The sequence below is a fragment of the Dicentrarchus labrax genome, unplaced genomic scaffold (genome assembly GCF_905237075.1).
Source record: "Dicentrarchus labrax unplaced genomic scaffold, dlabrax2021, whole genome shotgun sequence".
Lineage (NCBI taxonomy): Eukaryota > Metazoa > Chordata > Actinopteri > Moronidae > Dicentrarchus > Dicentrarchus labrax.
The window spans coordinates 5366867-5394279 of NW_026136715.1; the positions used below are offsets into that span (position 1 = coordinate 5366867).

Genomic DNA, 27413 nt, shown 5'->3' on the forward strand with positions numbered 1-27413 from the left:
AAAACGTGTCTATTCGAAACGTGCTGGGATGAAACCTGAAGACGAGTATTAAGATATCACATTTACACTCGTCTCCTTTTAAATTGATTATCCTCATTTATGTTTCAGTTTCGATTATTTTTCCTTCTTTTAGTTGCATTTTATTCCAAATCCAAAATGTAGACTCGACATGTCCAAGTTTATATTTTAAATGCTGTAAGCTCAGGATGCCTCTTTTATTTACTCTATAATTCTCACTCCCTCTGCTTCAGTAAGTGGGGTTTCTTAAGTTGCTGGTCTGCCACCATGACTAAAACTGACACAGTGACATGAGACATGGTTAACTTCAGTAATGTCTCTTTTCAGCTTTTTCTTTGATTTAAAGGCATTTAAAGGACCCTTAATGTTACTAAAACCTGCATGTACAAGTGAGTGGGGGAATTCATTTGTAATGCTTAAGCCTAACATTACCCTAATATGTAAACACACACACACACACACACACACACACACACACACACACACACACACACACACACAATATTCACAAATTTAGAAATCTCTAAAGGTAATTTGGGGTGGTTGCCTCTTTAATTCTATTTTTATAATGATTTGAAACAGTTGAGAAGTAATTGAGCTTGCAAATATAACACTGATTCATGTTTATTAGGAATTTACATTCAGTTGTCATTTTATTAGGTAAAGGTAGCTGAAACCAGTGGAAGCTAATACAAAAGTCCTGCGATGAATTCAACCTTAATGGAAGTTATAATGTAAACTGTTTTAGGGAGGAGTTGACTTGACGTCATTGTCATTTTAAGGACTGTTCGTTGTGGTGCTGTTGACCTCTGTTGTGTTGTATTGTTTGAAATACAAAGACGCAAGTTAGCATTAATGCACTTTAATGTACTTTAATGTGTCTGTGTGTGAGCCGTAGAGCACTGAATGAGACAGAAGAAAAACTATAAAGATAAATCTGTGAATGCAATATCTGCAAGTAGTCATTTACTGAAAGGAACTCTCTGGAGAAATCATTGATCTCACTTTTAATGTTTACAGAAAAAAAGAGTGAAAAAAGAGAAACATAAGAAAAAGTTAATGAGCAGTGGTACAATGTTAGGATACATGTGCTTTATTTGACAACATTTACTCAACAGCTATTGTAACTAGTTACTTTAAAGCTGAACATCTGTATAAAATATCAGAGATTTAAAAAAAAAAAAGTAGTTCAAATGTGCTCAACCTCAACCTGTTGCAACAAAGTCCGAACATATTTAAACATGTTCACTTATATTTTTCTATTTGTATAACGTTTGTGTTGTTGTCCTGCGTATTGCACTACACGTCTACACCCTGTCTTGTACCTGGGTTTTGTATCTTGTTGTTTGCACCAGGACCAGTAAAACCGCTATTTGATTCCTCTCTGTGCTGCACTGTATACAGATGGATGACAATAAACTCTCTCTTATCTGATCTGATCTTACGCATTAGTGACGATAATCCAATAATGTAATACATCGTATCGAAGTCATTCTGCTGCACAGGCTAATAAGTACTTTTAATTTTAAGTCTTTAATTACATTTTGCTGCTGATACTGTTACAATACTGATCCCTCTTAATGAACAGTGTTGTTTCCTCTCATTTGCAGATTTCTGTTCTCTCCTCAAACAAAACCACTTCAGCCTCTGAGGGGATTGTGCTGAAGCTGTTGAAATGAAAAATGTGGCAGGGGACTTGTTCTCCTTTAGGTGTTTTGGAAAAAAAACGTTTCTCCTAAATGAACGTGTTGTGATTTCTGTTGTGGTGTGAATGCTATTGTGTATTTCAATTGCACTCTGTGAGGGATGATTGATTCTGGAGGAAATGCTGCTGACCAGAACTGAAACCATTAGTCGATTAATTGATAAGTTGATTGACAGAAACTATTTTGAATGGAGTAATTGTTTCTAGCATTGTTTCCGAGAAAGAAAGAAAGAAAGAAAGAAAGAAGCAACATTATCAGGTTGCTGCTTCTGTTTGTTGGACAAAACAAGACATTTGAAGACGTCATTTGGAGCTCTGCAAAGTTGCATTTTTTCACATTTTTCAACCGAAAAATGTATTTATCAAACAAATAATTTGCAGGTTAATTAATAATGAAAACAATCAGCTGACCTCTCCTGTGTTCTTTCTCCCACTTTAGCCCTGTTACTGGTTATCCGAAGAGGTGTTTCTCATATTATGACATATCATTGAGTGTAGACTAATGTACAATCGTGGACCCAAATGTGCAGAGAGAGAGATACTGAAGAAGTGGTGAAGGTGGAGGGAAAGAAGGAATTTATTTGGGCGGGGTCCACAGAACCTAAAGCAAATTTGAACAAGAGCAACAATGGACCGAGCAGAGTGCAAAGAGAAGGAGGCTTATGGCATCAGTAGTCTACATCTCACAACACAAACAGCTCAGGGCCGCAGCCTTTGTCCCTCTTGTAGATCGTCTTTTCATTCTCTTCCTCTTTTGGCAGCTCCACCACAATGCAGGTGTTGGTCTTGCGCTGACAGGTCGAGTTTGTGCTGTTTGCCGTTAGGATGTCAGTCGTTTACAGGAGAGAGAAGTGGCCAAATGGAAGACGATTGTCCTCAGCACTGAAAGAGATACAGTACAAGATAGCAAAGAGGATGAAATTATCTTTATCTCTGATAACACCTGAGTCATTCCTCTGTATTGGAACAGTGCCGTATGTCTGCTATCTGCTTTATCTGCAAGTCCTCTGCATATTCCACATTATAACTCACAGACACAGACAATTAAGTTAAGTCAAGTAAGGGCCTGGTTTTTGGGTAAAAATGCAGAATGACAGTGATGACTAATGAGCAGGTCAGGACAAAAGGTTTAGGTGTGACCTCAATTACAGGCAATCCCCTACCTGCGAGCCAACAAAGGGACTAAACATGTAATTAGAATAGCTCATAGGTAGGTGTGAACAAGACAACAAAAGCCTAAAGGGAATCCGCAGTCTTCAACACCTATTGCTTGTTAGTTTATTTTTTACTGCACCAGATATGAAAGGAGAGAAAGTTGATTCTTCGAAATTGAGCCAGAGGAGGGGGGAATTGTTATTTTATTTTAAGGATATTATGTGAAAATCTGCAAAGACATTCAAAAAGCTGAAGGAAAAGATGAAAATTGTCTATTTTAAAAGTGTTTAGGGTATTTCGACAGAACATTTAAATATATCCACAAATCAAAATCCCAACAAAGAAACATTTAAAGCTAAAATTTAAGATGATTTTATAAAGTGAAAAGCTCAACTGGCAAAAAATATATCATGGTCTTCAACCAGAACTGCAATTTTCCTTCCTAATGAGATTTTCCTGGGGCACCAACACAAATGGAGAGATGTAAGCAAAGTGTGAATGTTATCAAGCTCTCCCACCTCTTTACTATCTGACCCCCTCTCCCCAGACCCCCTTCCACTCTTTGTCCTTTGTCATTACTCTTATCAGGACCACTCTATCATTCTTTCAAAATGGTAGTGGCGCTGAAACCGCTTGCAAATGTAAGTATGTCTTTGTTTAGGGCCGGGCAGTGGCCCGCCTCCCAGCTCCCTCCTGGGTGCAGGCTGATTGACGGCCCTCCGCTGGGTGAGTGACAGGCGGCGTTGGTTGGGCCGTGATGGCCAGTGTGACAGCTGGTGCTGCTGCTGGTGTCTCCCTGTGTCAGGCCCCGGTAGGTGGGTGCTGGGCCCCCAGGATCCCTCAGCTAGAGCCCTGGCCCAGTTAGCTGGAGCCCGGTCAGAGCGGCCTCCCCGGTGTGCTCGTTGTTGCAGATCAGCTTGTTAATTCGCTGCACCCTGTTTCTACATAGTTCCCCTGCACGTATGTAGAGCATGAAAAAGGCAGGATGCCATTTTTCCTTCCCAAGGTGAAGCCATATGGGTTATTTCTGAGTCTGAATCTTTGCATTTATCTTCTTAATACAGTTCATTTCTTTACTGATAACACTTCAAGTCCCCCTATTAAGCAATTCTAAGCAGTATGCAAACAATTAATAAATGGTTTACACACTATAAAGTAGTTGTATGCAGCTTTAAGGACAGTAACTGCTCCTATGATCTCTGTTCATACACCAGCCTCCACTTATTGGTGCCCACAGGAGGAGTTATATCTGCTTACAGCTACAGTATAGTGTTTCATAAACCATTTATCTGCTTAAAAACTGTTTATGATTGCTATGAATTGCATTATCATGGCACTGCACACAGGTTTTCCTCCTCAGTTGCACAGAGATGCCGTTTCTCTTTGCCTAAGACGTTACTGTGAGGGTTATTTCACTCAATACACTCGACACTCAATTTGATACAGTTAGACAGACAAATTATGATTTGAATCCTTCTTTATTTCTGGTGTAGAGTGTAAACTGTGCCAAACAATGTATATTTCCTTTTGTGAAGTGAAACTGAAGTCATTGCGGCTTCATAACCTCGATTGATTAGTTTTTCCTTCATTGATTTGAATCCTCACATGCTGTCTCGCAGTATATCGTTACATTCCTAGTTATTCCTATCTATCTAAAATTCTCTACCTCGTTAACATTGTTATTATTCCAGGGAAACAAAAGGCTTTACGAGTAGCGTTAACAAAATTTTACGCACACTCTTCATACAGTTGACCAAACTGAAGTTCATGCATTTATCATTTTCTCTCTATAGCCTCACAGTGAGCAGCTAATGAGGTTATTGGGCATCTGTGACGTGACATCTACATTTTGGCCTATTTGTGAAACAATGGTAACAAGGAAGCCAGGGACATTGGGCTCTGTGTTTTCCAACTCAAAATAACAAAGCCAAGCAGCCGCTGGTGGGAGGCTGTGCTCTCATGGAAATGAGCAACTGAACCAACAATGTAGCGCCTAATCTCTTCAGAGAGAGGAATCAGTTACACAGCAGTATGCACCCCTCAATGCTTTTCATTAGAGTCAGCGTGCTATTGAAACAGTCACTCCACCCCCCTGACTCACACACAAACACACACATACATGCACACACACACTCACAACCCTCGTGTGTAGCCACAGGCCCTACTCATACATGCACTAGATACAAGGTAGCCCCCCAACAACAGAAGGGTTGAAATAAGTGGGGCAGAGGGTGGTAGGGGGGTGCGAGGCCTCAAAGCATCGGATTAGAGTTAATGTGCCCTCCCTGGGTTATAATCTCTTCAGAGGGGGACTTTGTTTGAGGGGCTTGAGGGCAGTAAGATAAGTATCTATTACAGAAACTCCCTCTTATCCCCCCAACATCCTCGCTTCAAAAATGAAGCACAAAAACACTTGCCTCTGTTCCCCTCTGTGTTGTCTGATATCCAAGACCCAAAAGCAAGTGCTGCCCTTTTCAGCTAATCAGGAATTAAGGTCTAAAGCCGTATGGAGAGTTAGCAGGACCCATATTTACTCCATCTGTAGCCCACAAAGTCAGGTAGTTAAAGTAAGATCAAAGGCAGCTTTAAAAACCAGGGTTATTGTATTGAGAGAAAGGAGGGAAAAAAAGCACTATCACAAGTTGTTCTTCTCCTCTGCTTCATAGGGAGAGACTGGACTGAGTGACTGGCTGCTCACACACACAGATTGGAGTTTGATGTAGATTATTCCTGTGTACCAGTGACGTAGAAACACAATGACATACTACTCTGTTCAAAGCGAACAATGAAGGTGCAAAAAAAATGCAGGTATACAGTTTGATATAAAATACCATTTAATACCAAAATATCTTCATTATATAAATATTGTGCAAAAGATGTAACAGAGGCAAGTTTTTTAGTTTAGATTATACGATTAACTGGAAAAAAAACCTAACTGTAGCTTTTACATTCTAAACAAATAGTTACCATGATCCGCTTTTCAAACACATGACAATTATGCCTAAAGCAACAAAAAAGCCCTTTAAACGAAAGACACTGATTCATGATGTAATAGTGCAAATACCCTTTGCAAAAGTTAACGCAGCACTTTAATACACGGGGGGGTGGAACAGGGAATTAAAGCACAATCACCACTTTGACATTAGAGTTTCGAAGGAAGTTAAATCCAGTAACAAAGCTGCAAAAAGGAGAGATTCACAACCCAGGAAAAAACTAAATAAACTCAGATTTAAACTTAAAAATATATAAGATTTTCTTCCCCATTGAGGACTGTAGGAAAATTATTAAGGAGCGAGGCCAGTCAGAAAAGGGGAAGGGTTATGTATTTTTTTTCTAATTGCTTATATCTGACTTTTTGGGGAAATCTTTAGATTTTTCCTCACCATAGATTTGTATTTATTTTCAATTTCCCGTTGCACAATAATTGTAAACATAAAAAAAGAGGATCAAATCCAAAAATACTGAAAATTATTATTGCATCAACATATTATGTAACATTTAGGCCATTTTGAAACTTTCATGCATTTCACGGCCACCATAGTTTCTCCATCGCCCTTGGAAGGGGAGGGTGCAGCGAGGGAGTTGCGATCTGCTAGATGCCACTAAATCCTAACTAAGTCCTTAAAATGTAAAGATTAGTGAACACCATCTTAAATTCTTAATTCTTAGCTTTGTTAGTTATTAATGGAATTGAACCAATACTTTTATATTATTTGAAGATATTGGGGGGAGGGTGCCCAAATAAAACATTAAAAATGCTGTGGAGGGGTCTTGCTTCTTAAAAAGTGAATTGATCAGCTGTAGTGTCTCTGCAAATTGATTATAATGCCACAGTGACATGAATCCAAATCAATGGCTTTGTAAAAGGTAACAGCTTGTGTTTCAGCCTAGTGTTAACTACAGATGATTTCAGACCACCAGTCTGGTTATTTTCAGTCTTCTTCTTGTTGTCAACAAATTCTAAGAAAACTTTGTGTGTGTGTGTGTGTGTGTGTGTGTGTGTGTGTGTGTGTGTGTGTCTAAAGCCTGATAAATGTTCTCTTTGCCGCAACACACACATAAATGAGCCACACTGTTTCACTGGGTGAAACTGGGCAGAAATACTCAATAGAGCACCACATCCCCAAACAACAAATGCACTATTTACTCTTGTTTGAGTAATGTTTGCTAAAAACTACAATGCCTAGCTGTTTAAGTAGCTTTTTTTTTTTTTTTTTAAAGTGAAAGTATGTATTTGTGACCAGCTGTGAAGGCTTTACTGGGAGGGGCTGGGAGCCACAGACAGGATAGGAAAGTCAGCAAGTTATCAACAAATAGATTGACACATTGTGTTTCTTTTGCAGTTTTTCATTGGATTTGTTGACAGTAACAAAAATATCTCCAGCCTTATCCTTAACTTCTCACTGAGAAAGAATTACATCATCTGGACACTTTTACAGAGTAAAACTCAGTGTAACACAAATGAAGACTATGTGGCACGGCTCATTTAAAATTGTAAGGCATATGTAACAGTTAGCACTGGAGCCCGACCGATACCGATTTTAGAAGGGAAAGATTCCCTGATTGCCAATATGGCGGCCGATATAGTGAATGTTTGAGCCGACAAAAGACCTATTCTATGAGACTATGACTTTACAAAGGTACTCAGGAGGCTGTTTTCTTCAACAAATAACTTTTCTTTAACATGTTAAATAATTTAACATACACATTGTCAACCAATTCTAGTTGACATTGCTGAGAGCTGCTTCTTCTCTCTTACACTGCTGCTTGCCGCGCTACTGTAAATCACAGTGCCAAAATATTAATGCAAGCATTGTCTTCTGCATTATATGCTGGAAAAAAACAGTTTTCATGTCTGCGCATATCGGATATCATATACGCTAATACCGACATCTCCACAATAGGTCAGTATCGATATATATCGGTCAGGCTCTAATTGGCGACATTCATTAAAATTTAAAGGCTTCAAGTAATACTTTCATGGTGAGCATTTATATTAATAATACACGTATAAGCATGGCATCATCTACAACATCATCTATGTTAAAGCATGAGTTTAGGTGCGTCAGTAAGCAAAGGTTTGAATGGCGTGAAGTGTCAACATGTGCTGTACATAATAAATATAACACTTTCTTTGTATATACATGTAGGTTTACATAATATGTGTCGATATATATGAATCTAAGGATTAGGGTGTGTGTGAGTGCAGGAGAGCTAACAGAAATCGCCCCTGGTGTGTCGTTTTTACTCAGCGGGAGAATTTTCTGGGTCTAAATGCTGGAACGACGAGCTGATGTGTCGCCGTCCTCTCCTCCTCTATCGGAGCCAGCTCCTCTGCTGAGCCCCACTTCTTCTTGGAGTGAAACAACGACACCAACTTTCTGTTCCTGTTCCGCTCTCTGGCCTGACTGACTTGAAACGCTGGAATCACAAGAAACAAAAATGTACTGATTTGGGAAAATCACGATTCTATCAGAGTAGTTTTGAGATATTCGTTTTTTAAGGTTTTCAGAACTGAAATGCGAGGATGTTTTTTCCAAAGTGCACGCCTAGAGTAAAGGATAGTGTCCGAGATAAAACTTTCAGACACAACAAAAAAACAATTTGGATAGTTTGATATTGTGCTGAAATACACTTATTTGCTTTCATACCAGGAGTTAGAATTTATACCACTCGCATATAAGTTAGTTAATAGTTAGTTTAGCATAAAGACTGCCTGGGTGCAGTAGTTTGGCACATTAAACTGCAAATTGTTGTTTTTACACTTTTCCAGGAGATACAACATGTTAATTTGTGAGTTTTAAAGGTGCTAACAAACAAATTTTGTTACCTTTGGACAGAGCCAGGCCACCTGCTTCCAGTCTTTATGCTAAGCTAAGCTAACTGGCTGCTGGCTTGTAGCTTCCCATTTGCCGTACAGTGTTAATGATCTTCTTATCTAACTTTTATCTAATTTCAATGTCAGTCACATGTACTTCAGGCAGAAAACTTTATTTCTATAGTAAAACCAGAGATATATAAAGTGCTTCAGTGCTAAACAAAATAAAATAATTTCAGGGAATGGCCAAACAGAGACAGATCCAACAGAATAATAGGAACAACAAGAAACCACTTAAGTAGTAAATTAAAACAAATGCATAAAAACATTTTGATTAAATGAAATAATCTGAAATTCAGCAGCACCAGTATGAGACACTCACGCAGCTCGCAGTCTTCCTCTGGACCCTCTGGATCTTTGATGTTCAGATAATGGCATGCAAGATGGCCGCTGTAGTCCCTTAAGTTTTCTTTAGCCCCTGATAACAGAAAAAAATAAATCTGTGAAAACTGAGACTAGCCATGGGGGGCAGCAGGTAAGCTACTTCACTGATACCTTACACCTAAAGCTTTAAGAAACAAGCCATGATCCAAAGATAAACATAACTACCCATGTAAGATTGGAACCTGCTGTCACTCTTAAACTGATTGACACTGATTGCACTTTGAAATCAAGTATTTTACATTAAATCAAGCTATCCCTGCAACAAACAGGTTAAATAAAAGCAATTGTTACCATATGTCCCTATGAGAAGGTCTAGAATATGCCGATGACCATGTAACGCTGCAATGTGTAAAGGTGTATATCCCTGTGGAACAAAAACAAGAGTAAAACAAAAGGAAAACATGCATAAAGAAAATCAAAAACGTGTATTCTTAAGTTGAGAATTATCCTCTTTTTGGAGTCAGTGGTGATGCAACCTGGCATGCAAACACACCATCGACACACCGAAAGCTGCGCCAGTTTAAAATTGACATTTTTACTTTGTGTTCATTTCAGGAGAATAACTGCGGCAGAGAGCTGGAAGGGTTTAGTACCTACCCCCTAGAGTTTCCCAGGCCCAAACGCAGCCAATGAAAACAGCATGAAAAAAAAAATACAAATTAGGAAAGGTTATGGAAACACAAGATAATGATAAAAACATAATTGCTTGGTAATTCGCTGAAAATTGCATAGTTTCAGAGTTGTGCATGCTGGCACTGTTTTGGGAAACAATTAACATGACATGACATGATTTATTAGCGGAGTACTCCCGCAGCTCAACAACACGTGCTGCTGCAATACATTTGCACAGCTGGAGTTCCATACAAATCATTTAGGAACATTACATCACCGAGGGGCACAGAAAAAGAAACCAGCAGCCATGTTGTTGTTGTCACTACATACCCGTCACTTCCTGATAAAGACCTGGATACTCACATGCTGCAAGACAGAATAATACCATGGAGAAATCAGTGATTGTGCACAGCAAACCAAACTGCAGCACAGTTAGACATTCACGGAGAGTACAACAGTTCTCACTCTGTGAAAAAACAACCACGGGGATGTCATCACGGATAGCTTGAGTTAGATTTGATATTTCAGATATGTGATATTAAGTCTTGGGGCTGAGAGTGTGTAAGATAAGGGAATTTATCAGACAGGCAATGTCTAATGTCTCAAGGCTATTGCAGTTTAAACGTCACATCTCAACAAAAGAGCCGAGTCCGAGAGCAAGTCAAGGCGTCGTGGTTAGCTCGCACGTGTCAGCAGGTCAAAGAGAATCAAACGCAGAGATTACAGCTAAACTGTTGGGAGCGTTAGAGGAGAGTTTTTTGTAGAAATGGAAGAAGCCGAGTAACTATGACATACCCTATACTATGATGTACCCTTGCTGCTGTGCTTGTACATTTTCATGGGACTTTTTGCAGTCTTATAAGTAATCGTTGTTTAACTTTGTTAAAATCACAAAGGTGCTGCTGCTGTTGTGGAGCCAATTGGTCTCAGAGAGCAACTGATGAAGAATATATACTTATTATAGGTACATATATATATCATTAATCTCCTAGAGGAAATTGTTCTTTTCACTTTTTAATGAATGAATGAATGAAAGAAATGAATGAAATCCTTATTGAGTTCCACAAGATCGTAGAACAGGACATCAGAGCTCTATGTGAAAGATGCTACTGAGTTGCATTATGGGAAATGTAGAATCCAAAACCTTTTGTGCTTGACTCACATTAAGGACTAAAAGTCAAGATATCTGCTGCTTGATTTCTGACTATTTCCTTATATGCAGCATTAATTAGCTTAAGTGCCCCTTTAAAGTCATTGTCAAAAAATAAAAATAGTGTGAGAAAGTGAGATCACCAAGCTCTCGGAATTGTTTTTTATTAAAATGTACTTTTTGGTCACAATTAAAGTCCTTCAGTTGTAGTAAATGTGTACCCACAATACAATTCAAATAGTCCATGTGCAATACTAAATTGCTGAGTGCTCCTTTAAAATTATTTAGTATTTAAATATGAAAAAATAAAAATTGCACTCACTGATTTGGTGTTGACATCAGCACCGGCATTAACCACCAGAGTGGCCATGTCCTCGCTGCCATGCTTAGCAGCCCAGTGCAGAGCGGTCTGTGTGCAATAAGAAAAGAAGAGTTATTCATAAAATCCTTCTTCTACACTGTTCTGTATTTATTGTCAGGCAGGATAATTGCCGTAGCATCATTACAAGTTGTCTAAGCTGAGCAGGGCAGCTTCTCATTGGCTGTGTGAGGGCAGAGGGCCAGCTGCGCACAGAGGGGAGTGGATGGATGGAGGGATGGTGAGAAGGAGGAATGGAGAGATGGTTTCCTGCCATCTAACAGAGCCTAATTACAAAACAACACAGCACTGTGCCCACAGTTGGGGGGCCTGGCCGCCTGTCACCAGGGGGAAGATTGATGATGTTAGTGTGACCTGCAGAGTGGAGACCCACCCAGACATCACCGCACTACTGTCAGCACACGTCAAGGAGGGAAACATGGGCCCCCGCGACAAGACTCTTTAGAGATACACCCAAATGTCCACATGCAGAGATACTCAAACGTGTGTGTACACGCTGAAAACACAAGTCGCATGCAAACCACATCCACCTGTCGGACCAGAACTGTGATCTCCACAGTTTTTCTTACACACTTTAAGCTGCGTAATTATGGGCTATCAACAGGTGAAAGCAGAGCGTAGGTGCAGATGTTGGCTAAGTAACCACATCCACCCCTTCTGAGTCTGACCCTTAACACAGTAAATCAAACAGTAACCATTTCAGAATGACCTATTAACTGTGGATGGATGAAAAGCTTAGAACCTCAATTTTAGTTATTTTCTGTTCCCTTCCGTGCCTGAAAGACTAGATGAAAACTACTTTTGTTAGCTCCTGAAAAGTTGTTGAGCAACAGTACACATTATAACAGTATATTTGGTCACATGAGCCAGGCGGGCAGACCTGTTTGTCAAAACCAGTCATGCATCATGTTCAACCATCATGAAAAAGCTTGTTTCATTATGACGGTTATTAAGTTAATATCCATAACATTTGACGTCTTTGGTAACATTTGTAAACAGAATCACGCCTTCCTCAAACTAAGTCTGTTGACGTTTGAATCTCCAGCACTGCCACCTACGCAGTATGAAATGTGGTTAAAAACAATCATAGCTTTAATAGCAGAAACGGTTATTTTCATATGTGTTCATATTTTTCTTGTGTGAGAGCATCTGTCATTTCCAGTTACCTAGAAAATACAAAAATACAGTCGCAACTCGACCTTTTCATCCACTTTGTTAGAAAAGTCTTTGAGGATTCTGGAAATACCTTTTTAAATAAAATAAAACAGCTGCACAGCATTTATTCTTCAGAGAAACGGATGTTTAGCTCTGTGACTCGAATGTGATGATAACACATGAGAGGCACAAACTGAGGCCGGCACGCTGCTTGAGCAGGACACAAGTCCTTTTGTGTTTAAAGGCTATGACGCTAATTGTGCTAATCGTGGCACAACGAGCCTGTCCAACTACTGGAATGAGAAAAATGTCCGCTTGTACCCACTGAAGGGATTGAGGGAGCGATAGGAGGCTACACCTCTGTGTGCCGGGCGTCTGAGAGACAGATTGTGATAGATGTTGTCTGGCTCAAGTATCTCCATCTCTTTTGTCTGTCCCCTGTCACATCATAAGACAGATTGGCCAAAGGGCTGTTTGACAGACGGCTCGGCGGCTCTCCCGGTGGGCATGGGTGATGGACGAGGTTGAACAGGATGCAGCGTCTTCCCTTCCTGCGCCTCTCATTTCTGTTCCTGCCCACTGGGGTGGCCCCAACCCCACACACACACACACCTGTCCAATCACTCAGGGACGGCTGTGTCCCCGCCACGCGCTCCCCAGTGAGGGAAGTGGTGGCTAAAGAGGGCTCACATTAACAGGAGACACAATGGCCAGTGTGCCTGACACTTGATGGGGAGGAAGACAGAGAGGAGTGATGGGCTAATGATGTACTTACAAACTGCGTGGCAGAGGAAGTCCGTCACAGCAGGAACAGAGGCCCACGTCACGAGCAGAGCAGGAAGGAGAAAGAGAGAATGAGAGTCTGGAGTGAGAGGAGTTTGGCTCAGGTGAGATCTGGGTGTTCTGACCCGTGTAGTGTCAAACATCACGTTTAAATCCCTGTTTGAAGTGCATACCTATAAAATCACCTGATCCCAACAAACATTTGGTCAGAACAGGAAACACTTAAGTCCTCCCAGGATGAAGAGTAATCCCTTCAGTCCTGGTCAAACATGTGATCTAGAGCCTGGTATTCGGTACACTTAACTTCTGTAGAGCAGGACGTGACAAATGCAGATCAGATATAATAACTCCTGCTTTTAAAGACTGGTTCTCATGAGTCTTGCAACTTTTGTTATTCTGGGTATCTCTGTACGTTATCTCTGCAAAGGCATCCACCTCTCCCGAACAGGGAAAGGCTGAGGGCTAAAGGGAACATCAAAGAGGCCCGAGGGGGACTTAGCACCTTCCCAGGGACACAACAGCATTGTTCTACAATTAATCCCAGCCTGCTCTATTACTTTCAGATTATCTTTAAGTGGGTGAAGTCTTTGTGGGGCATTAAGACTCTCCTTAATCTCCCCCACACATCTCCCTACACTTCAATGGCGGCCATGCTATCTTGTCCGGGTGGGGATGGCAGAGGCTTAGGGCTACTCTTAGAAGGTGGTCTGCCATGGCCACAGGACAGTGTGAGAACTGTGACACAGGGGAGGGACAACAAACATGAGCTCAAATCTCTTAAGCGCACAGGGAGACAAATAAAAGGATTTGGGTTGTCAGGGGGCCACAGGAGCTAAAAAGCTATCTTTCATAATCCTTTTGATAGTGGACCTTTGAAATGCATGATCTGGATGTTTTAACACAGGGTTCTCAGAATACTATTAGGGGAAAATCTCAGCAGAAAAAGCTTGTGAAAGTTATACAAGCAAAACGCAGGTCTGAGAGGGAGGAGGTTTGTATCGCAGATGAAAGATAAAGAAACACGGAGCTGAAATATGGTCTGTTTTTAATGGACGCTGTAAATGAACTTCCATTCCAACAGGCTACAGCGGGCGTTCAGAGTTATTACACACAAGGTGCAGACAGAAGGACGAATGATTAAACTTACCCCCTGAGAAGGAATGGTCATGGTCACAGTCGGGAGCCACATTGTGTCGAAATGAGAAAATAAGAGACATTAAGTCAGACAAAAGTCATGTGATATCATGTGTTGATAATAACTTCACCTAAAACACAATATGTTACATACAGTCTGTAGCTATTTATAAGTGCCACATCAAATACTCACCGAGGTGAAGTCCTGGTTTGACGCCCCAAAAGAAGATACAAAACACACAGACACATATAAGTGAAACCCAAATGTTCCCAACCACATGAAACAGTCATCTGAGAGACTTTTGTTCACTTTGTTTTCATGTGACATTAAAGGAGAATTCCAGTTTATTACAACTTGGGTCATATTTACGTGGCTGTGATTATTAATTCTGATCAATTTTCATTCACGTTGCACCAACCAAAGTGGTCGCTGAGCTCTGGGAACAGAGCCACATTGCTGTTAATGAAAAACCAACAGGGCAAGAAACTATGGAACCGAAGGAAATTAACTTTAGAACTAAATTGGGAACTGGAAAAAGTCATTTCTTTACTTTCCTGTTTGTGTGAAGATTTGGCAAATTAGGCTAAAGACATGAAAAAAACATGAACAAACGTGTTTTTCCTCACACGAAGAAACACAAACCGACTGACATCATGTTGTTCAGAGCTCCTCCCTCTCTCTCTCTCTCTCTCTCTCGTTCATTCCCTCTCAGATTGTTCACATTCTCTTTTTGTAAACTAGCCAGCAAGCCAACAACGTAACTTTATTTTTATTTGTTAATAAACATCGGGGATTTGTAAAAGTCGACCAATCTGCAGCGATCAGCAGCGCCAACTCAACCCTGATAGTTCCTGAACTACTGGAAAGTACCATCCCCGGAGCAGGGACTTTTTTGGCGCTTGAAGCTATAGCGGAGGAACTAAATTTAGTCCCCGATTCTTTTAGTTGAAACGCAGTTCCTGGATTGCTCAAAAGGTTCTTTGTCCCTTGGCCCTGCAGTAGAAATGCTCTTAGCTTGTAAACAAGCCAGATTTTCTAAGTCAGTTTATCTGGCTGAAGTCAGTCAGTTAAAATCTAAAGGAAACCTGAGGGCACTACGGACAGTAGGAACGGTTAAAGTTCAGCCAAGCGGTCAGCTGTGAACTGTGACTCTCGAGGGGCCGTTACAACCTGCAAGGCAAGGGTCACGTGATGGACAGGGGGGTAGCCGAGCTAGCATGGCCGCTAGTGAGTAGATCTGCTAGTTTACTGCTGACTGACAACTATTGGCAGTGCAAGCTGTTTTTCCAAAGTTATCTAATACACCACATGCTGTAGGTTTTTCAGCTGTGTTTTATGAGGTTTTTATTTGAAAATAGTTGCAATGGATACACTTCAGCAGGAATTGATGATTAAAAATTAGGTTTTTAGTCATACACTCCTGTTTGAAGAGGGCACAACTTGAGGCTTTAACACAACTCAATAGTACATTTTTTTGTAAAAACTGAATGAGATGAAAGAGCAAATAAATGCAACATGTATAGAGTTTTACAGAATTTGTTAAGGACAGTTTTGTTACATGGTTTTTACTGATTGCCTGTTTTTAAATGCACGTTGACCAGCTAGCAAGGCTACCAACAATTAGCCTTGTGACCCTACATGACCCTCGCCTTGCAGCCTATCACGGTCTTCCTGTTACCAGCGGACAATAATGGGTCATAATTTTACCGTTCATCATCATTTCTTCCATCTAAAGAGCCTTTGTGTTCTAAAACTGCCTGATCATTGACTGCTCGTGTTTCTTGCCCTCCCAGACTTATGGTGGCAATATCGCCAAAGATTCCCAGATGTTAGTGTTCCCTATAGAAGTCCAAAAATATGAAAAAAGAGGTCCCATTTGAAATAAAGTGGAATTCTCTTTTAAGATGCAAAGCAGAGGGTGGCACTACCTTCTTGTTTGCCAGCGAGGGGTCCTGTCTGAGCAGCTGAGAGAGGTCAGGGACTCGAGCACCGGCAGCAGAGTAGATCCATTCCTTCTCTATAGGATCCAGCTATTTCAGAGGGGGGAGGTAGAACTCAGATGTGCACACACACACACACACACACACACACACACACACACACACACACACACACACACACACACACACACACACCCTACTGTCCACATCCTGTTGTAGGCTTTTTTGATAATGCTGAAGCTACAAACCTCTAATCCATTTCCTACAAACGACTGAGTCACAGCCAACTGACACACTGTGGGAGACACCCATGGTCACACTGCACATAGTTCATGCTTTTACTTCTGTTATTGGTTTATAGGGAATAAGTACTGACAGCAGTGGCACCATGGGGAGAGTGGATGTGTATTTCCAAAGATCAAAACATTAATGGTCATAAATCTAAGAGAAACTCAAACTCTAGAGACTTGACTCTTCAGAAGTTTCACTTATAACTCCTCAAAGCTTTTGTGAATAAGAAAGCCACAAGAAAAAAACATAGTAAAAGACATGAGAAGGACTTACAGCGACAGCAGCGGAGCCCATGCTTCCCGTACACTCCTCGTCTTGCTCCGACTCGGACTGAAAGACAGAAATCAGACGACTATTACTCAGCCATGACACAATTTAACTGTACCGTATCGGTCATAATAGTCACACAGTATCACAGGGTACACACACACACACACACACACACACACACACACAGACACTCATACATCCAATTTCACACACCGGTCTCACTGCTGTGATGTTTTCCAGCTGACAAGACGTGACCAAAGGGTGTCAGACAGATAGAGAGGTAATGAGACAGCGAGACAGAGGTGCCGGTTTCACACATAAGGGGTAATGAATAACAATCCAATTAACAATTAACCAAAAAAAACAACACACCTACAGTCAGGCCATGTGTTTCACCATTTCAGTCTGAAGGGGTCCAGAGAAAAACTCTTCTAGCAGTGTATAAAAGTGTCACCTTGGCTGATTTATGTGAGAGGGGAGAGATTTTTTTTCTTTGTTGCCTCTTTTGAGGAGGACTTGATTGCAAATTGTTCTCAGATCATACAGAGACATGATGTTAAAACACTCAGCCCTTTCATGTCTCTTGCACAAACTGTCACATGTCACTGTGCTGAACATGAAAAGTGGAGGGACTGTATTTATCCAGCCTATTCCACTCTAGCACATGTCCATTTTTTTTTTTTTTTTGCACTTTCGGTGGAGACCAACAATAACAAGAGGAGAAAAACATTGTTGGGCATGAAGGAAAAAGGTTACAAGAACTCAAATACTCTTCCAGCGCTTTATATTTTTTCATAAATTGTAACTTTAGGGGCTTTTAGGGCTGCAACTATTATTTTTACTATTGATTCCTCTGTTGATTATTTTTCGATTATTTGTCTGGTCTTTGATTTGTCCAAAAATACAGAACAATTGCACATCGTAATTTCCCACAGCTCAAGCTTTTGTCAGACCAACAGTAAACCCACAGATATTCAGTGCACAATGATATACAACGTTGGCCATTTTTGCTTGATACATTTAACCGGCTTATGGATTAATTGACCTGGTTGTTTTGTCTTTATTAGACATTGTGGAGCCTGTGTAGGTGAAGGCAAGTTAAGTGAAACGTTTGAAACTGTGAGATAAAGAGGTGAGAGAAAGAGGCCACTAATGATATTTCACATAGGGGATTCTCCTCGTATCCTTTACACAGTTAGGTCGAGCCAAGTTAAAACTGTTGGATCATTTAACTATTCAGTCTATGGCTGTGCTTAAACTCAATGCTAATGCTACCTAATGAATATTATATTCAATTTCTGCCGACAGATCCTCCTTCCAAGGGGGACATTAATGTGTGTGCCAACAGTAGTGAAGAAATTTCACTGAAAACCATGAATGTCAACCTCGTGGTGGAGGGATCACCAAACTTATTAGGGGGCCATGAATTTCTGTACAAAGGTTCCTATCATTCCATCCAATAGTTGCTCAGATATTTCTGGACCAAAGTGGCAGACCACCAACCGACCATCCCTGTAGCCAATAAGCCAATAACCAAAATGAATTCATGCATAGGCTGAAAGGTAGCTGTCATGAACTGGTAGTTTTGTTCTCAGCAGAGAACTGTAGCTGTTGCTTGAATTCATGTCAGTTACATTGGATCGCTATGGTAACAGGATTAAACATCCAAAGAAACTTCTCACACCAGTCCTGCAGCATGATCTACCGTCTGTTTCTTTTGTTCACTTTCTCTTCCATCTAAAAATCCAACAGCAATATCTTTTTTTCTTCTTTTTTTTTTTTTTTACATAAACACAACATAAACAGGAAAATGTATTTTTTAAGAGACCTAAGACTAAGATATGTACTGAGGAAGACATTTTTCAGTCCAAAAATAAACTTCTGTTTAAAAATCTCCTATTAAAATATTTAATTTGTACTTATAGGCTAACATATATGCTAATACTGATACATTGACGCTATAGGTTGGAGCTCAATTTGGAATCCATTGTGATCTCTGCAATTCAAGCTGTTCTTCTAGATTCCAGTTAAGGACGTTGCTCTCTTCCTGATCCTCATTTAACTTTAACAAAATCTTCCCCAGAGATTCATCCGAAATTTAGGAGCATGACCTAACAAGTTACACTTCCTATCAAGCGTTGGAAGAATAACCGCAGAGCTTACAGAGTTTAGTATGACAGAGAACCAGCCAGGTAGCTTCTGTAAATGTGAAACAACTGTCAACACTGGGTGTCCTAAATACAAAGTTCAATGGTGTGACTAATACTTTAAGCAAACACACTTAATCTGATTGCGGTTGCTATATTAACACATTTCAACATATTTCATCTGTCTATTGAGCGGGTCATCAAGGACAGCCACGTATCTTTCTCTGGGATGAATCTCAATCTCTTTAATGGGCACAAATGATTATTATCTTTCTAATGAGTTCCAACATGTTGCTGCTTAACATAATAACAGAGAGCTCCATTTAAATGCAGATTCTCCCCCTTCTCCCCCAATGGGTCCTCCTCCCACTCAAATTCAACATAATGTAGGTTACAAATCCAGGTAATTTACTTAGCACCACCTGGTGGGTAACCACTAGAACCACCAGACTGTGAGCCCTGACCTGGAAGTCAGTGTATTACTCTCACTTTAACTGTGAGATAATGTACTGTATCGAACTTTGTGAAAGTCCAAGGGTAACACCCCTACTGAATGTTCATCCAAATGTCTTTCAGAATGAGAGGACATTAATTAATGATGAAAACCTAATAATGAACCCAGCCCTCCACATGCTACTTGAATTTAAATCAAAACGGTGCCGGAAACCAACTAGTTTAGATTTAGTCGATTAATTGTCAAGTACTGTGATAATCAATTCATGGTTTTGATACATCTTTTAAAGAAAAAAAGTCATAATTCTCTAATTTCAGCCTCTCAAATGTGAATATTTTCTGGTTTCTTGAGCCCTCCATGACAATAAACTGAATATGTGGAAAAAACAATACATTTAAGGACGTCACCTTGGGATTTGGAAAACCTTAATCAACATTTTATGACATTTTATGGACCAAATAATTAATCGATTCATCAAGAAAATGGTCAACAGATTAATCGATAATAAAAATAAGCGTTAGTTGCAGCCCTAAACCAGTGAGCGCTTATATAACTTATTAAGAACTCTAACATGTCCATGTTTTTTTGCCGTCTTGGCGCAGACCAATATTAACAAGCAGAGAAAAATTACGTTGGACATGAAGGTAAGACTGAAAGTTTTACAAGAACTCAGCTATTCTTCCAGCACTTTATTTTTTTCACAACCTGTAATTTTAGTTGCTTTTAGAGCTGTGACTATTATTTTCACTATTGATTAATCCGCTGGTTATTTTTGGGAGGATTTGTCTGGTCTTTGAAAATTGCTCATCACCATTTTCCACAACTCAAGGTGACGTCTTCAAGGTTTTTCTTTTTCCAGCCAACACTCCAAATGCACAGATATTAAAACAGAGAAACCAAAACAAACACATTTGGTATTTTTGCTATACTACTAGTTCATCACTTCCAGACACAATAAGGTCCAATAACAGTGTTATATAGGTATATATTAAGTATTTGACTTCAGTAACAATTTTTGCACTCTGAGATCTGAGGCCAACCTTTAATCACTTAATCACTGATAAGCACGATGGCTCAGTGGTCTGCACTGTTTCCCTGGCTGGGGTAGGCCCCTTGGACCAAGGCACAGGCTTAGATCTGGAGTTGGGTGCTGTACAGTGGCTTCCCACTGCTCCTAGAACTCAGGATGGATTGAATGCAGAGGACAAATGTCACTATGCGTTGCACTGTGCATGATGTATATGTGATAATAAAGTTGATTCAGAAAGTAACATACTATGTCAGGCTACTTCAACAGCTAGTCTATGTATTATGTCTGAGAACAATGTAATTTTTTTTCCTTCACTTTTTTATAATATTTAAGGTAAATGTTAATTTTAATATTAATGTCCAACAGCTATCCTAGCTGATGATCTAAATACTGTTTTAAAACCTAAAACCCTAGATCTAAAATCTAATTCTGGTTGTGATACAATTTTTACAGTAGCTTGTTTGTCAGATAACCTCAAGTATCCATTCATCATCACCACATGTCATGTTGTCATATGTTCTTTTGAATGGATTTTGAAGTGGATGTCATTTAACACTCTTAATTATATAAAACTGAATGTTGCTGCATTCATATTACTACCACTTACAGAGGCAGAAGCTGAATATTTAAACCATATATCCATTGCTTTATAGCTTTCTATTTGGACTTCTATGCTTGCTAACTAGTTCTCACACTGAGTGACGGAGTGGTAGTCAGTCTTTCACTCTGGCTGGTGTTACCACCCACGTCACACACTCCATCGCCACAAGGACACACCTCCTGTATGATTCTCCTCTCCTGTCCTCTGCTACATTTTGTAAATATGCCGTGAGGGAGGAAGCTAGCAGAATTTAGGGGTTTAGTTAAACTTTAAAAGACCTAGAAAACTGGCGGTGCACAGAATTAACAGTATGCAGGGAGGGGGCAAAAAGCAACAGTGGCGTTACTCTGTGCAGCGAGTATTCCAGCACTGCCTCTCCATTAGCCAAATTGTCACCTTTGATCCCGAATCTTTGTCCAGCTCATCGTCCCCGTTGCTTTGTGCCGATGGTTCCTGGATTTGGATGACGGGATGCTGCAGCAGTCTGTGCTGCACGAAGGCTGTTCCTGTCTGCAGGTCCTACAGGAGTACAGACATAAAGATGCTAAAAACCCAAACTGTCTCTGAACCAAACGTGTGATCTGAGTGTTCACAGGCCGAACGTTTCGCTGTGTCAACTGCCAGTTGAGGTTAACAGACAGCAGTAGGTCTTTGCTTGCACTGCCCTTTACCATCTGGGTGTGGACAAACAATGTTTGCTTCAGTGCCTGTTTGAACAAATCATGTGGGAGGATATTCACCCAGCAGCATAAAGTATATTAATCTTTCAAATCTATGATTAAATACTCAGGTTTACTGCATGGACAATATGTAAAAGTACTTCCAGAGGATTATTGTGCATTAAACCAGCACATAGTGTTTATTTTCACAACAGTAAAGTGCTTCGATATGCATTAGTTTTAACCAGCTCCGCCCTTTATGTAAAGACATAAGCCCTTTGACCTTCCCTTTCTTCTCATAGTGGCTAACTTAGATTTGCCCCAGTAAAAAGAGCATTTTTCTGTTCAACAGTAGTCTCCTGTGTTAATGTGCTCGCCAAACGATCGTCATTAAATGCTGACACATGGTAGGAGAGAAAAGGCAGAGTACGCTCACAAAGACAGCCCTGTTTAGAAATAAATGTGTCATTCACATAAAGGGTAAACTTGGTGTGCTGCGGCGATAGCGGATTCAGCAAGTTGCATTTCAGCGCCCAGTGTTGTTGCTGAATCATCCACAGCTTGCCCCACAGTTTAATTTGTTTTTACAAGTAGAATAGGACAGAGCAAGCTGATTTTAAATTCACCTCTGCAGCACTGTCGGGCTCTCCGCATGACATCGGCTCATCCTGTTGTTCCTTCTGGTGAGGAGGAGAAGTCGCGGCGTCCCACTGTACGGTGGCCGGAGTTCTGGCCGGGCTCGAATGTCTCTGTCCGTCCCCCTCTGCCCTGGGATGTTTGGTGTCTCGCTCCTGCAGCATTTGCCTGTATTTCTTCTTTAGGACAAGATACTTCTCTCCCTGTCACAAATAGAGTCAAATAGCACAGTCATGTGGGTTATACTGTCTTTCTCACAATAACGTGTGGTTTTCTTATGTGTCTGTCAAATAATGGGAATGTTATTTATGGATAATGCTTTATTTTGAAAGCCCCCTTCCAGTCAAAAATGTGTTTTGCTTGTTGTTACTTCACTTGGACGTTTGACCTTCACTGTGCAGAATGATGTATGTGCAGCCTGTTTTCACATTCTGCTGCTGAAGGAGGAGAGTTTCTCTGAGCTCTCCTTATAAATGAGTTTAAGACGTGTTCGTACGAGCAGGATTTTGTGACTTTACGACTGTTTTAAAAGCAAGTCATGGTCAAATATACAACTGATGTGAAAAATGTAAGCCTCCAGTGCACAAATGCTGAGATTGAACATTTCAGAAAAGCAAGATTGATCTTGTCTCCAGGAGTTAAACATTTAAAATGAACAATACTTTCATATTCATAAATTCTGGGGGGGTTTGTAATGATGGAGAAGAAAAAGATGTGATTTTAAGAATTTTTAATTAGGTAAGTGTAACTTGTTTTGTGGAAAAAACTGCACCCATTGACTGCACTTTGTTTCAACTCGGTAGCAGAAAACAATGGCACCTCAGCTGGTCACACACGTTCTCCTATTACAGATAAACAGTACACTAAAATATGTTTCTGAAAAGATTTTAGGCGAGAAATAAGCCATGTAGTGACAGAATCTTGATTCATATTTGATCAGCACTGCCTTATTTGACGGTTTGATCTGAGTTTTGTGCGTTGTCCTGGATGGACTCACTGAGAAAGTAGCCACGCCCTAAAGAATACCCTGCTTGTTCTCTGTTTTATTCTAAATGGGACCATAATTTATAAAATGAACATCATGTTGTATGGAGGAAGACTTAAAACTAGCGACTGAGACCCTAAACTCATTAGGAAACTGTTTACTGATAAATCAACTGAGAAGTAGAGTCTATTCTCCACAGGACTCCATACTATCTGACTTCTTTTTTGCAGCCAATGGAGCTGCCCCCTGCTGGCCATTACAAAGAATGCAAAATTTAAGACACTTCCACGTTGACTTTACTTTATAGTCCCGGAAGCTCTGTCCACTAATTATATACTGTTGATGTGAAGAGTGGAGTCAACCTTCTCATCAAGCTGAAAAAATGACAAAAATGTCCAACCATTCCATTAAAAAATATTGAAAATGAATTCGAAAATAAATCCAGCCTATACTGATTAATCTTGCAGTAACATTTGTCAATATGTGAAAATAGTTTCAAGGGAAATGAAAGTGAAAGGAAAGTGCAGCTGCAGTTCATTTGGGGGAAAACCAGTGGGTACAAACAGTAATCTACAAACAGGTTGGACAACTCCTGGATAAGTCATGATAGTTTTATTGTCACAACAACCGTTCAGTCTGTTTATGACTCTGTGTTGAAATATGAACACAGAATACATGAGAGCAAAGCTTTTTCCACAAAAGGTAAAAATATTTTAATAGTTTACTTACATTTTCTGACTTCACCACAGCAATTCGGTCAATGATGAGTTTGAATTCCTCTCTGTATTTAGCTGCAGGGGAAAATATGTTGATGTGAGAAACTGAAAACTAAATATAGCTTCAAAATCCCTCACATTCAGTAATAGAACACCAAAAATGTCAAAGAAGCTGCACAAACTCAGCTCAGCTATTTTATGGGGGTGACAGAAATAGACGTGAATAAAAGGAGCTTGAATTAGGTTTTATTTACTATAAGAAGAGATAAAGTATCTTTAAATACAGATGCAGCTAGTACGTGATAGCGTCTGCTTCCAATATGTGTGTGTGGTTTGTGAGCTACAGTCTGCAGGATGAGCTGCTGGATTATGTGTCTTTAACTGAAGTAAGACGAGGCTGCACCAAGCTCACAGTGCAAAGAAATAGTTGACCAAAAAAAACAACAACAACAAAAATGGAAAGGAAAGAGGTCCCCCTCCAGGAAATATACAAACAGATCCCAGTGCATCCCCAGGGGCAGAAACCTGAGTCACTTAAGACCGACGGTAAATCTTTCCTGTGGGAACCAAACAAACTCCCTCTGACGAGCTGATAGAGCTCATCAGATAAAGCTATCTGCCTTTGTTTACGCCAGTGAGCAGATATTCAGCGTGCAGACTGTGTGATTAAGAGCTGACTCTGGTTATCAGCCCCGGCTACACAAGCAAGAATTTTTTCCAGGCATAGGTATTCCATTCATGCCTAGGTGTACATGGGAATGCACGGCTCGGGGACAATTGAAGTGCTTCCCTTTCCTGATGCGGGGCGGAAAGAACATCTGTAGTGAGATAGTTGCACCGCTCACGTTCACAACAACAGGAAATCCAAAGGAAGCAGCCACTTACATCTGTCCCAACAAAAGAATTCCTTGCTCACCACAGTGAGTAACATAGTATATGTGTTAGTTATTTATTAGCCTGTACAAACAAGCAACACACATACACACAGCGCCTCACTTCCCACCATGGCCCCATTAGAGGTCTACATCCAGTCGTGCATGTGGACTTAATTATGATTAAAACACTATCATCACAATGATGACATGAAAATCTGCAACCACATGCTATGACAGACTTTAAATGTGTGGGAAGCACTTTTCTAATTGGACGGCCGTGTCAGATGGCAGAGTATCAAGGCAGCTCTCTAAACCTCTGTCAACAACTGCAGTGCTGACATAGCATCTGGACAGTACACGCCGCAACACAAGGTCACTTTGGATAATGATTTAGGGAGGTTACAATATGTTTGTATTTCAGGCCGTGCCAAAGGTAAAGGCCATTATTTGTTTTCTGGGTCAAATTAATTGTGCAGTAAAAATGTAGATATTCTTAGTCATTAGTCAGCGATGTGTGCTTTATCTCTAAAGGGATTCAATAGGACACGGATCTATTTTAGGTAGTCAGTCCCACTAGACAAGGTAACTTTGAAATTACCTAATTACAAATAAAAAGTTGAATTTATGTCCAGTATTGCTCATCTAATACTCTCCTGCAGCCTTACTTTGTCTTGTGTGACCAACAGCTTCTGGTGAATTACGTTAGCTAGTGTTAGTTAACTTACATTCCTGTGTAACGAAGCATAAAACTAAGATTTTTTTTTTTTTTTTGACTATCTTGCTAAAATGTAGTGTGACAGTAACACAGAAGAAAAGTCAGCAAACTGGTTCAGTAATGTCACAGCAATATGTATCTAAAGTTAGTTAACATAAGGGCTGCAACTAAATATTTTTTTTATTTATTAATTAAATACCTTGTTAGCCACCATAAGTTATTGGTCATACCTACGGACAGTTCTCGCAGGAGGCAGGTTTATTCCTAATGAGAATATTATTTATTGGAGCTAATTTGGTGGAAAAGAGTCCTGATCTGATCTGCACTTCTTTTCCCAATAGTTTTCACTTTGGAGCCACGATCGCAGTGTTTTTGAACGATTCATTTTACCTCCGCTTGGTATCTTGTCATCACATTTTAGCTTGTAACTAATCATAGATGCATGCATGTGCTACGTGCATGAAGGTTACTACGTATCAGGCTGATTTAAATGTATTTTTTGGGAGTAGTTTTTAAATCAATTTATATAAGAGATTCCTCTGTGCACCACTAGAGGAAGTTCAATAGTTTGAGCTGACTGTTTTTTTTTATTTCTTTTGAATTCAACTTTTAATTTGTGTTACATCTTCTTTTAAAAGTGACCCAGTGGAGCTTTAACGTGGGATAGACAGTGCTGCATTAGCTGGGTGTACCTCGCCCATAAAAGAGCCCATTACATTACAGCCGGGAACATTTTGTCTAAAGAAACATTAGAGGAATTTTAGGTGTTATGATTCAGACCAGGATTACATAAGCATCTGTAGAGTAAGTGGGTGGAGAGGAACAGCAGAGAGAGCCACAGCTTTACAGCAAACACTAACCCATGATATCCCTCTGAGGGACCCCCAGCTCTGTCTCAGGGGCCTTTCATGTGACATATTTGGGGCCATATTTTTGGAGATGGTTTGGTTTCAGGTTGTGTCTGATCAGTTGGCCTGAGGGAGGAAATGACACAACTCCTGCAGATATGTTGAGGGGCTTTTAATGCAAACCAGATGTCCTCCTTTTACAGCAGGGAACAAAGAAAAAGGACAGGAGGAGAAAAAAAAAGCAGACTTTTTTGGGGGATGTTGCGTTTTAGAAAAGAATCATATAGATTAAAATATGAGGCAAACACGCGGGCATTTGATTATCTGTGCCATCACACACACACACACACACACACACACACACCGAGCAGAAACTGACGCTGCACGATCACATTTCCACATTTCCCCATTTCCTGTCGGATATATATATATATATATTTTTTTTTAATCCGTTTTTCATCCGTGATACAACGACTCGCTACTTACCACGTAACTGCAAGTCACTATGGCCAATAAAGGGCTTAAATGTCTTCAGTATATCTGCATTTTTGACCCTGCCAGAGCTGCCTCCGGTGGAGTAGAAATAATCCAGCAGCGACTCTTCACTCACATCACTCATCTCAGCTCTCAGTGTTTAACGTCTTTGTTTTCGACCTGGAGCCTTTCTCTCTCTCTCTCTCTCTCTCTCTCTCTCTCTCTCTCTCTCTCTCTCTGAATTCAGTTGTCTTGGTGTTTTTCACTCAGCCATATTGCAGTCTTCCTCTCTGGGCTAATTTGTTGCATATAGTAGGCTACATAGTCTGAACTTCACTCCACCCAGAACGAGCTGACCACTGCTGCGCCTCCTCCTGTTAACCCTTTAAAGACACCTCAGCATCTTATTCTCTCACTT

At 40.3% G+C, this 27413-nt stretch overlaps 1 protein-coding gene across 1 annotated transcript; it reads right to left on the reverse strand.

Moving 5' to 3' along the window:
* Window positions 1–5689: 5689 nt before the first annotated feature.
* On the reverse strand, window positions 5690–27343 carry LOC127376850 (ankyrin repeat domain-containing protein SOWAHB). The gene is made up of 12 exons (XM_051424192.1): window positions 27008–27343; window positions 24097–24158; window positions 22373–22585; window positions 21484–21606; window positions 16859–16915; window positions 16283–16384; window positions 13212–14558; window positions 11225–11311; window positions 9738–10118; window positions 9432–9504; window positions 9079–9174; window positions 5690–8299 (listed from the first exon to the last, which is right to left on the reverse strand). Exons 1-7 carry the CDS (start codon window positions 27138–27140, stop codon window positions 14535–14537), a joined length of 714 nt encoding a protein of 237 aa, XP_051280152.1. The 5' UTR covers window positions 27141–27343; the 3' UTR covers window positions 5690–8299; window positions 9079–9174; window positions 9432–9504; window positions 9738–10118; window positions 11225–11311; window positions 13212–14534.
* Between the last annotated feature and the right edge of the window lie 70 nt (window positions 27344–27413).